Source organism: Gobio gobio (assembly GCF_949357685.1).
Source record: "Gobio gobio genome assembly, chromosome: 20".
Taxonomy (NCBI): domain Eukaryota; kingdom Metazoa; phylum Chordata; class Actinopteri; order Cypriniformes; family Gobionidae; genus Gobio; species Gobio gobio.
The window spans coordinates 536,577-548,651 of NC_137113.1; the positions used below are offsets into that span (position 1 = coordinate 536,577).

Genomic DNA, 12,075 nt, shown 5'->3' on the forward strand with positions numbered 1-12,075 from the left:
TCCTTTCATCACCGCCGAACCCTGACAGTACGATCCAGCCAAAAGAGGACTCAGCAGAATCTCCCACCGCTGAACCCTCCAACCTTTGCATGTGAATTCCTCACTGAGGTGGACTATCTGGTCTACAGTGAGGCTGATATTAAGGAGGTTTTCAACATCTGCCTTGATCAGCCTCTCAGCCTGTGGGAGATTGAGAAGCTGGGGAATCTTGGTTTCTGGGACTTTGTGTACCACGTTTTCCATTTTCCATTCAAGCGGAGTCCCACTGACTGTTCCCCCCTACCATCTGCAGTCAGTGGAAGCCCCAGCTCTCCGATGACCCGTAAACGGAGAAGGAGGAGGAGGAAGAACGTCTCCGCCTCATCGGTCACCTCTACTGATGTAGAGGCTGCAGCTCCCCCAGAGGTGGCCGAAGATGCTGCAGCTCCCCCAGAGTTCTTGAAAAAGGAGGAGGAAGAGGAGGAGGAGGAGGAGGAAGACTTCTTCCGTCCTACATGGCCCGGAGGCCATCCCAGAGCCCGCTGCCAACCCAGAGGTGCCGCCCAAGCACCTTGCCCAGCCTGTGCCTCCTGCCAGGGATTCTGACCCACCCTGGCCCTCAACCGGGCCTCCTGAACCGCTGGAGCCCGCCTGGTCTGTCCCTCCAGCACTGTCCTGGTCCTCTGCTGGGACTCCAGACCCGCCTGAGCCTCCCTGGCTCAAACTCAGGCCGGAGTTCATGTGTTATTGTTAATACATTTAAATAAAATTTAATAAATTTAATGATAATTATTTCATTAAATCACAGCATTTGCAGTTTGATATTCACACTAAGCCATATCATGATTTGTGTTTTATACTGGTTAACATTTAAGATCTAAACTCTCCACGTGTTTCTGGTCAATAATGTGTGTGTGTGTGTGTGTGTGTGAGATTTGCACCTGTAGTGCAGCGATGTCATTATACGGCACCAGCTCGAATCCAGGCATGAATGGGCCGAACCCGTCTAAACTGCTGCGTTCTGCAGAGCTGGAGATGGCCGCCATCGTGCGACCCCAGTAATTCCCCACTGCAGGAGCACAACGGGTCATTATCTCACAATGTCACAAGACCAAACTCAGTGGCTGAGATCTGTAAATAAATGCTCTTAAATATCTCATCACTCCTCAGTGTTCTTCTCTGAACATTAAACATGTGTGACATGAAAACAGCAGTGTGTTGTCCGATATGTCACTCAGAGTGGCGTCAGATTCTCTCCTCTACTGACTTACTGGCGAAAACGATCTTGGCCTCATATTTCGGGACGCCCTTGACAGCATACGCCCACTTACGAGCCAGTTTACAGGCCGTCTCTCCGCCCTCCACACCTGAAACACACACACACACACACACACACACACTCATTAGACACAGTGAGTTCCTCAGCGCTCGAGGCGAGGCTCGTCTGGTGTGTTCAGACCTGTGTTCATGGGCAGCACTTTGTCGTATCCGAACAGGCGGGTGATGTACTGCTCGTACGCCCCCAGCACGTCGTTGTAGAAGGCTCTGGACGTGAGTGTGAGTCTGGAGGCCTGAGCGGTCAGCGCGCCGATGATCTTCGGGTGGCAGTGACCCTGGTTCACGGAGCTGAATGCGCTCAAGAAGTCAAAGTACCGCCGGCCCTCCACGTCCCACATGTGAACTCCTGCAACAGCACAGATTCAGCTCAGCTCTCTGAGAGGGAACACTCACTAATAGCATCATCATCATAATAATAATAATTCAGTAAATATATATATACGTGTGTATATGGGCTGGTACTAATACATGTAATAACACATTTAACACACCCGCCCTGCTCTCGGGTTGCACAGGTCATCTTAGTTCACACAGGTTTTTCCAGTTTATCACTGTATTGTATAAAGCGCTGTAGAAATAAAGTTGACTGGATGAATATCGACTGCAGTATCACACAAGTGCTGCTTTATGAATACAAAAACCCATTAAAGGTATACTTCACCCAAAAAAGAAGTTTATGTGTAATAAATTACTTAAGCTTTGTGTCTGTTTGATGCTACAGCATTAAAAAGCATGAAATGGCTCATAACTCCTAAACCATCAGGCATAGGCTCAAGTGTCTTAAATTGTTGGAATCCAAGACGGACAATGGATTGGCTCACCGGATGAAGCAGCCCGGGCCGAGTACAGGGGGTCGCTTCCACTGCTCCCCCTCAGAGAGACTGGGAGGTGGGGCGATGCTTGCAGGCGAAGTCTTCGAGGGGTAGGGCTGATCTGAGGACAGTGATTATCTCCAAGAAGGCTTTGTCGTGGTCTCCTCAGTATACGGTGCCCGTCTGCCTTCATGTCCTCAGACGGCCATGCTGCTAACCCCACTGCAATGCCGGGGCGCGGATGGTCCTCATGAGCCACCCGAGGGGTTGCCCGCTCTCTCATCAGAGTGTCTCAGTGCAGTCAAGGTTCGCCACTTCAGGGCACTCTGTCTTGCAGACAGTAGAAAAGGGGTGCGTGATCCAATTCAGTACACGTCCATCTCCTTTCAATGGGGTTCTACCCACAGTAGTAGTACCAGCAGCCATATCACCCTGTAGCCCAAGACTGATTTCCCACTGAAGCTAAACAGGGCTGAGCCTGGTCAGTCTCTGGATGGGAGACCTCCTGGGAAAACTGGGCTTCTGCTGGTAGAGGTGTGTGTGAGGCCAGCAGGGGGCGCTCACCCTGTGGTCCGTGTGGGTCCTAACGCCCCAGTGATGGGGACATTATACTGTAACAAGCACCATCCTTTGGATGAGATGTTAAACCGAGGTCCTGACTCTCTGTGGTCATTAAAAATCCCAGGATGTCCTTCGATAAAGAGTAGGGGTGTAACCCTGGCATCCTGGACAAATTTTCCCCTTGCTTGAGATCCACTTATCTGGGCGTGGTTTGGGATTTGGTGGTGCCTGTCCCCTGCATTTAAAGCATCGAATTTTCTCAGCAGTAAAAGAACCAAAGCTAGGCCAGTCACTCACTGTCAAGCAGTTTCAGAAACTGTTGAGTCTTATGGCATCTGCGTCCAACGTGATGCCTTTTGGCCTGCTGAACATGAGACCGCTGCAGTGGTGGCCAAGGGGTTCTCCCCGAGATACCTTCGTGCTTTAGTCATGTGGAAAGATCCTTGGTTTCTGTCCCAAGGGCCTGTGTTGGGGGCTCAGGATCGTCGGCAGATGCTTCCCTCACGGGCTGGGGGGCGATCATGAGTGGTCGCTCGATTCAAGGTCTGTGGCAGGACCATCAGCTCTCATGGCACATAAATCGCCTAGAAATTATGGTGGTGTTTCAGGCTCTGCCAGATCTCAGGGGCCACCATGTGCTTGTTCATTCCAACAACACATTGGTGGTAGCATACATAAATCATCAGGCGGGTCTGTGGCCGCGCCCCTTATACAAGTTGGCACACCAGATCCTCCTGTGGGCTCAAGGGAAACTGCTATCCATCAGGGCAGTTTATGTCCCAGGGTACCTGAACCAGGAAGGGGACATCCTGTCGAGGCAGGGGCCGAGGCCCGGGGAATGGAGGCTCCCCTAAAGTAATGGAGCCGTGGTTTTCTCTGATGTATCCGGCTCCTCTGGGGCTGGTACAGGAGTGGTCGAGGCTACCCCTGAACGCTTTTCCCATGATTGCTCTGCTTCCGGGAGTTCTGGAGAGAGTTCGCTGGGACTCGTACTGGCCGGCCCAAGTTTGGTTCGTGCTTGGTTCTTGGCCATTGTGTTACAAGGCCTTTCAGTGGCTCCATTTGAGCCTATTGAAGTGTCTGAAAAGTTTCTCACTTTGAAAACTATTTTTCTGTTTGCTATTTCGTCTCTATAGAGAATTGGAGACATTCAGTCCTTCTTGGTCAAGTCAAGTCAACTTTATTTATATAGCGCTTTTAACAATTCAGATTGTTTCAAAGCAGCTTCACAGTGTTAAACAGGAAAATAATGCAACAGAATTTTATTCAGCCGTACAGCCGTTCTGGAGAAAACTGTGATGTCATCAGTTCATTTCAATTATCATACAGTGACAATGTGGGCTTTAGATCAGTAATTAGATCAGTAATTTAGTTTATATGGTTAATTTAGTTTAATAATTAGATTTATTTGGATATTTAGTTGAAAAATGTAGTGTCCCCAACTGAGCACGCCAAGCCAGAGGCAACAGTGGCAAGGAAACCAAAACCCCATCAGGAGCAGAATGGAGAAAAATAAACCTTGGGAGAAACCAGGCTCAGTCGGGGGGGCAGTTCTCCTCTGGCCAATTAACAAACAGCGTATGATTAATATTCTGGCAACTTTACAGGTCAGAGGTCATAATAGATCAGAATATTCGAAAGATCGGAGGCAACACGCCGGAGACAGGATTATTGAGGATGATGTGTCGATTAAATAATTATTAAATAGGAATAATCGAAAGATCGGAGGCATCATGCCGGAGACGGGTTTATTGAGGATGACATATCGATTTAACAATTATTAAATTGTAATATTCAAACAATATTACAGGTAGTTCCCTCGTGTCTGGAGTTTGAAAGCTTATTTCATCCTAGGCCGGGTTATGTTCCTTTAGGTGAGTGTACGTACATACGTAGCCGAGCCATTCATCACTGCTGATTGATTCATATTGGGAAACACACAAACGGATGCCACAGAAGCGCTGGCATCACGAGCGCAGAGATGCCTACCCTCTCCTCGCTCCAGGGCCACGGGCAGCGAGTGGTAGTTATGAGCCCCGTAGCGTTCCTCGCGTGCGAACACCTCCTCCGCTGTCAGCGGGCGTGTCCCAGAATGCACTGCGCGGGTCAGGGTGGGCGCCGCTCTGCAGAGGCTTCTCATCACATGCACGTTCATGACGACTCGTTCTGAGACAAACAGAGAAATAATATTAAACATTTAGAATCAAGCACTGATGTTACTCTATTATACACAATAATATTCTCAAATATTACACCGTCTCTTTAGGAATCAGAACGATTAAAGGCACAATATGTAAGGTATTAAAATATCCAAAAACCACTAGATCAGTGTTATATATTGTGTTGACTTGTGTTCTTACATTATCCCAAATGTTTCCAAGAAAGTTTAAATCCAGAGAAATAAGCGATTTTAACCAGAGGTCTGTTCGTCGTACCTCGCTAACTCCGTTAGCTGGATTTGATTGTTGACGATTTGGCATGATCTTGCATTGTTTGGTTCTTCGACGCTCATCCTGGACTTGCTGTCATAGCAACAGGTCCGTAAACTCGAACCTGCTGTTCATGAACAAGAGTTCATTACTGAACCAGGGGCAATAATAATAATTTTAAATAATAATAATATACAAATTTTAAAGAAGAGAATGTATATAATACTATAATGTTGTGTATAATACTATAGACATGATTGAGCGATTTATTTGTGATGGAATAATTACTTTATAATTTTATTGGAGGTTTACACACATGTTGTACAGTTAATCTGAGCCGTGCATTAATTTAAGTGATCACAGATATTATGGGAGTGGCTTGATGCAGCGCAAGAGAAGATAACTTGATCTTGACCCTTAAACTTTAATACTGCCATGTTACAAATCTGCTTTAAATTGAATTAAAAATTTAATTACAACATTGAAATAAAAATTTAAAGGGTGTACAAATACTGTATAAAATCCTGAATATAAATAATTGGTAATCATGTAAAAAAAATATTTATCATTGATCTATTATAACTTTTATGTTGGTTTGGTCGTTTGGCTGTTTCCTTATAAAGGTCCAGATATTCTTGGGGTTTTTTTTGTGTAATTTGTCAAGTTTTTTGCCAGGTGGCTTTTTTAATTATATGATGTCATTACGTTGCTGTCTTGATGCCAGCCAATCGCTGCATTGCTGATTGTGGTTTCGAGTATCGATGCATCTGCCCTCTTAGGGAAAACAAGAATGCGCAGTGATCTTAGATAATTTAATCCAGATATTTAAATCCAATCGGCAAATTCGTTTGAAGAACCAAATTAGCCAGACATCAGTTATCACGATTAAAAGATCTGGGATCTTTTCTGGGACCGAGTCGGGGATAGGTCTCTCACTGTTGTCTGTGCCTACGGCCGAACGGCAGTGCGGAGTACCCGGCCCTCTTGGAGTCTCTGGGAGGGGTGCTGGAAGTGCTCCGACTGGAGACTCCGTCGTTCTACTGGGGGACTTCAACGCCCACGTGGGCAGTGACAGTGACACCTGGAGGGGCGTGATTGGGAGGAACGGCCCCCCTCATCTGAACCCAAGCGGTGTTCTGTTATTGGATTTCTGTACTAGCCACGGTTTGTCCATAACGAACACCATGTTCAAGCATAAGGGTGTCCATCAGTGCACGTGGCATCAGGACACTCTAGGCTGGGGGTCAATGATCGACTTTGTGGTCGAGTCATCAGACCTTCGGCCATATGTCTTGGACACTCGAGTGAAGAGAGGGGCGGAGCTGTCAACTGATCACCACCTGGTGGTGAGTTGGATCCGATGGTGGGGGAGGAAGCTGGACAGACTCGGCAGACCCAAACGTAATGTAAGGGTCTGTTGGGAACGTTTGGCCGAGCCCCTGTCAGAGAGATCTTCAACTCCCACCTCCGGCAGAGTTTCGACCGGATCCCGAGGGAGTCTGGAGATATTGAGTCCGAGTGGACCATGTTCTCCACCTCCATTGTCGCTGCGGCCGCTCGGAGCTGTGGCCGTAAGATCTCCGGTGCCTGTCGAGGCGGCAATCCCCGAACCCGGTGGTGGACACCGGAAGTAAGGGATGCCGTCAAGCTGAAGAAGGAGTCCTATCGGGCCTGGATGGCTTGTGGGACTCCGGAGGCAGCTGACCGGTACCGGCAGGCCAAGCGGACTGCAGCCCGGGTAGTCGTGGAGGCAAAAAATTGTGCCTGGGAGGAGTTCGGTGAGGCCATGGAGAAAGACTATCGGTCGGCCTCAGAGAGATTCTGGCAAACCCGTTCGACGCCTCAGGAGGGGGAAGCAGTGCCCTACCAACACTGTTTACAGTGGAGATGGGCAGCTGTTGACCTCAACTGGAGATATCGTCGGGCGGTGGAAGGAATACTTCGAGAATCTCCTCAATCCCACCGACATGTCTTCTGTTGAGGAAGCAGTGGCTGGGGACTCAGAGGAGGACTGGGGCTGAAGTCATCGAGGTGGTCAAGAAACTCCTCGGTGGCAAGGCACCGGGGGTGGATGAGATCCGCCCTGAGTACCTCAAGTCTCTGGATGTTGTGGGGCTGTCTTGGCTGACACGCCTCTGCAACATCGCATGGCGGTCGGGGACAGTGCCTCTGGACTGGCAGACCGGGGTGGTGGTTCCTCTTTTCAAGAAGGGGGACCGGAGAGTGTGTTCCAACTACAGGGGGATCACACTTATCAACCTCCCCGGGAAAGTCTATGCCAGGGTACTGGAGAGGAGAATTCGGCCGATAGTAGAACCTCGGATTCAGGAGGAACAGTGTGGTTTTTGTCCCAATCGTGGAACACTGGACCAGCTCTATACCCTTTCCAGGGTGCTGGGGAGTTCATGGGAGTTTGCCCAACCAGTCCACATGTGTTTTGTGGATTTGGAGAAGGCATTCGACTGTGTTCCTCTGTGTTCGACTGGCATCCTGTGGGGGGTGCTCTGGGAGTATGGGGTCGGCGGCCCCTGCTTAGGGCTGTTCGGTCCCTGCTTAGGGCTGTTCGGTCCCTGTACGACCGAAGCAGGAGTTTGGTTCGCATTGCCGGCAGTAAGTCCGACCTGCTCCCGGTGCATTTTGGACTCCGGCAGGGCTGCCCTTTGTCACCGGTTCTGTTCATAATTTTTATGGACAGAATTTCTAGGCGCAGCCAAGGGCCGGAGAGTGTCCGTTTGGGGACCATACTTGACAGACGACGAGATTGACAGACGGATCGGTGCAGCTTCTGCAGTAATGCGGTCGATGTACGGGTCTGTCGTGGTGAAGAAGGAGCTGAGCTGTAAGGCAAAGCTCTCGATTTACCGGTCGACCTACGTTCCTACTCTCACCTATGGTCATGAGCTGTGGGTCATGACCGAAAGGACAAGATCCCGGATACAGGCGGCCGAAATGAGCTTTCTCCGTAGGGTGGCTGGGTGCTCCCTTAGAGATAGGGTGAGAAGCTCAGTCACTCGGGAGGAGCTCAGAGTAGAGCCGCTGCTCCTCCACATCGAGAGGAATCAGCTGAGGTGGCTCGAGTATCTATTTCGGATGCCTCCTGGACGCCTCCCCAGGGAGGCCCCGGGGAAGACCTAGGACACGCTGGAGGGACTGTGTCTCCCGGCTGGCCTGGGAACGCCTCGGGGTTCCCCCGGAAGAGCTGGAGGAAGTGTCTAGGGAGAGGGAAGTCTGGGCATCTCTGCTTAGACTGTTGCCCCCGCGACCCTGCCCCAGATAAGCGGAAGATGATGGATGGATGGATCTGTCAAATCATCTCAGATGTATTAAGCGAGGTACGATGAACAGACCCCAGGACACGGCCCGCGTGTGTGTGTGTGCGTGTGTCGCCTATCAGTGACATCATACCTGCGTTACCATGGCAACACAAAGACGCTTTAATATATGATGTGTTTTATTAGACAGGTGAACAGATCGTTTCTCATCCGGCCTCAGAGCCATGGATCTGCTTTGATTTGATGACCCGACTTCAAAATGCGCCCTCCGTTTCTCAGGCAAAGGAAGGGTACAGCAGATGGAACCTGGGGTGCTTCTCAATTCTTATTTGTGCATCCTCGTTTCCTTTCCTCGACTCCTTTCCTCGCGTCTTAGCTCCACCCCTTTAGGATGCGAGGGAAGGATGCAAGGAAAAGATGTGAGGACGGAGGAATTGAATCAAGTGAAATGATATATCCTCGCTCGCTTTAGCGTCACTTCAAAGCGTCGTCAATTAATGATGACTCTACACTACTGGATTTAGTTTGCACGATAACTATTTATAGAGATAACTATATATATATATATATATATATATATATATATATATATATATATATGCTTTTGTTTCTTTCATTTTCTTGTGCTTTGATATAATTCTGCAACTGTCAGTTGTTGTTATTTGACATACATTTGTGTCTATAAACTGTGGCAAGATGTGAAGTGGGAGGAGAATTAAAAAGTTCGTCACGTTTAGTCGATAAAACACTTCCGCAAAGGATAAACCCGTGGGTGCGTTCCATTTGACCGTAAGTGGACTGCGAAGTGGACTTCAGAGGGTATTCCGCCATCTTAAGTGAGATTCCAATCCAAAGGGAGCGAACTTGTTCAGTCTGAAGGGTACTGCTAACGGCGTAGGGAAGAAGGGAACATCGATACATCACTTCACAGGAAGTAGAGAGTGAAAATCACCCAAATGTCTTTGCGCGTCGCGTGCATCACCTGTCTGAACTAATGATGGTGCAGAGCCGTTGGTTGGAAGAGTTTTTAAACAGCTCTGCGATTAAGGAGTTTACATATGCATTTGAATATTCATAGTTATTATACAAACTAGAGTATTTATGAATGGTTATGACAATAACTGTTACATTTGTATATTATATTTTATGAATATGTAAACAAATGAAAAGAAATTAAAAGTGTTGAGAAGCACCGGAGGGCTGTCATGTTTTATATTTTACTTTATTTACCTCAGGAATGTTTACTGTGCAGCTGCACGTGGGAAAGAAAGCGCACGAGATGAGACCGCTACAAACATCAAAGTATTTTCATATTGAATGACAGGTGCAGCTTCAGATCTGTTCATAGTCAATACAGGTTATAAGTAAACTAATGAACAATGTTTTGATTATATGTTTTAGATAGCATATACTGTGTGTTTTGCAAATGTATATGCTTTATGGTTTTCAATTTGAAAGTAAAGTAAATTACAATATTAATTTATGTTAGGCTATATCATAATCTGCAGCTGCACCCGTCGTTGCCTTTCTTTGATGACGTTGCAGGGAGTTCCAAATGAGCGATTATTGTCAGCGAAGTCCACTTCAGCTGATATACCGTGCTCAGGGAGTAGGGAGCAGTGAACACTGCTTAGGGACCCTGTCAAATGGAATGCACCCCGTGTATCCTCGCTCCTCGATCCTCGCCTCCTCGCGATGCAATTAGAGAATTGAGATGTCCTACAAGATGGCTGAGCTCAGTCGGTTTCCGGGTCATATGGAGGACGGAGGAGCGAGGAAACGAGGAGGGATATTGAGAAGCACCCCTTCCCACAACTTCGCAGCCTACCCTATCCCAGAATTCATAGCACACTGGTGACTACAGGATTTGACTGGTCCGCATTCCCGCGGCACTCGATCAGATTTCTTGCGGCGCGAAATTAAATTTCCCAGTGACAGACGGTAGAGGTCGGCAAGTCTAGCCTGGATACTATTGAACACAACAGCCGCTTGAACTGGAAGTAAACAAAACGTTTAGTGCATTCCCACAGTCCCCAGTTCCCTGCCCTGAGCAACCTGGCAAAACTTTAATTTCACAATTTTAACTTGCATAAATGTTATTTATTTCTCAACCATTCTCTCAAGAAGAGGAATCAGTCCATTTTCTCCCTTTTCGCTCTTTCTTTATTTTTTCTTTTATCTTTATTTTTCTGCACTTTCTTTAAATAGCCTACAAATTAGATCTGTGCGGGGCTGTTTTTTCGTCCCGCTCCCGCTATATGATCTACACCCTCCCGCTCGCGCTTCAAATTCACTCCGTGCTCACACGCTATAAATTATTTTATTCCCGACCCGACCCGACCCAGCTAAATTTAGATTTCATTTCCAGGATCTCTCTTTTAAAATTCCCCTACAGAAAGAGAGAGACTGAGGATAACAAAAGTAATAGGCTATGTTGCAATCATTTCTTTATTTTTCTTATCATACTGTCAACATCGTAGCTATAAAATGTCACTGACAAAAATAGACTAAATCAAATGCGGCATCTGTCACTCAAAACCATAAGTCAAAATACAAATAAACGAAAACGTATTTTATATGAATGAATAAATGTCGCACTGACGACGGTCCTTTAAGGCCTGTACACACCGGGACGAATATCGCACGCGCTTATCGCCAGCGTTTTTCGTGCCGTTTTGAGTGTTCACACCCAAGCGATTTCCACTGGCGTTGCGCCGAGTGAGCGTGCACATTCAGTCGATGCGCTCGCGGTACACAAGATGGTGCTGCGGCACTTTAAGCCTCTGACACTCGCTTGTCACACAGAAGAAGAAGAGAGACCGTATTTACGTACTTGCCAAAACCACAGATATATTATGTCTAGGGCAAAACCATTCACACACTTTTTGCTAACTGGCAAGCAGCATTAGCAGCCTTAGCATTAGCATCTTCTTCTTTGTCTACTTACTACTTCTTCGTCGTATCAGTGTGTGCTCGGCAAGACCGATTTTGTGCTTGAGCGCCACCAAGTGGTGTTTTACTGTCACTTCAGCAGCTCCAGGCACGTGAACAAAAGTGCGGATCTCATTGGTCGGACAGTTTTTTACGCGCCGCGTCAAAATAAAAAAACGAACCCGAGGCGTTTTTTTTTTTAAATGACGCTTTTACGCCTGGCGTTTTACGCGTCGGTGTGCACACTCACATTGGCGCCCATTGTTTAGTCATGAGGCGTTAAACGTCGGCGATAAACGCGCGCGAAAATCGTCCCGGTGTGAACAGGCCTTAAGGCTACCGAGAGTCTCCTCCAAAGGCTGAATGTAAATTCGTGGCCGGGATGCACAGAACAATTTCTCTATAATATTATTATTATTATTATTATTATTTTTATTTTTATGCAAGTTATTTGTAAATGAAACAAAGTAATTGCTGTCTATTGTTCATTTTCGTTAACTTCAATTATTAGGTGAAACGTTCAGAGGAAACGATTCCATATAAGGTTATATTTCAGAACTTCGCAAATGGACAGCGACTATTAAGTAGCACTTAGAGCGCGTTCTCGCGCGTTCATGTTAATTACATTTTTGGGAAACGCACGTGGAATTGCTGCGAGTGATCGTAACTTCGCTCGTAGAACGCGCTCTTTAGAGCTAAGATACATCGTTATTGGGAAACCCGGCCCAGTGCCAGCGGGACATCATCTTCATC

General features: G+C 47.4%; 1 protein-coding gene across 1 annotated transcript in view; it reads right to left on the minus strand.

The window, feature by feature from the left end:
• Positions 1 to 12,075, minus strand: part of LOC307143878 (ornithine aminotransferase, mitochondrial-like) — a 40,199-nt gene that overhangs the window by 26,701 nt on the left and 1,423 nt on the right. The window contains exons 2-6 of the mRNA XM_079845696.1: positions 5,126 to 5,246; positions 4,680 to 4,856; positions 1,439 to 1,663; positions 1,251 to 1,346; positions 921 to 1,048 (exon numbers count right to left, since the gene is read on the minus strand). Of these exons, the coding sequence (XP_079701822.1) occupies positions 921 to 1,048; positions 1,251 to 1,346; positions 1,439 to 1,663; positions 4,680 to 4,845 (615 nt within the window). The 5' untranslated portion in view covers positions 4,846 to 4,856; positions 5,126 to 5,246. The remainder of the gene's footprint in view (positions 1 to 920; positions 1,049 to 1,250; positions 1,347 to 1,438; positions 1,664 to 4,679; positions 4,857 to 5,125; positions 5,247 to 12,075) is intronic.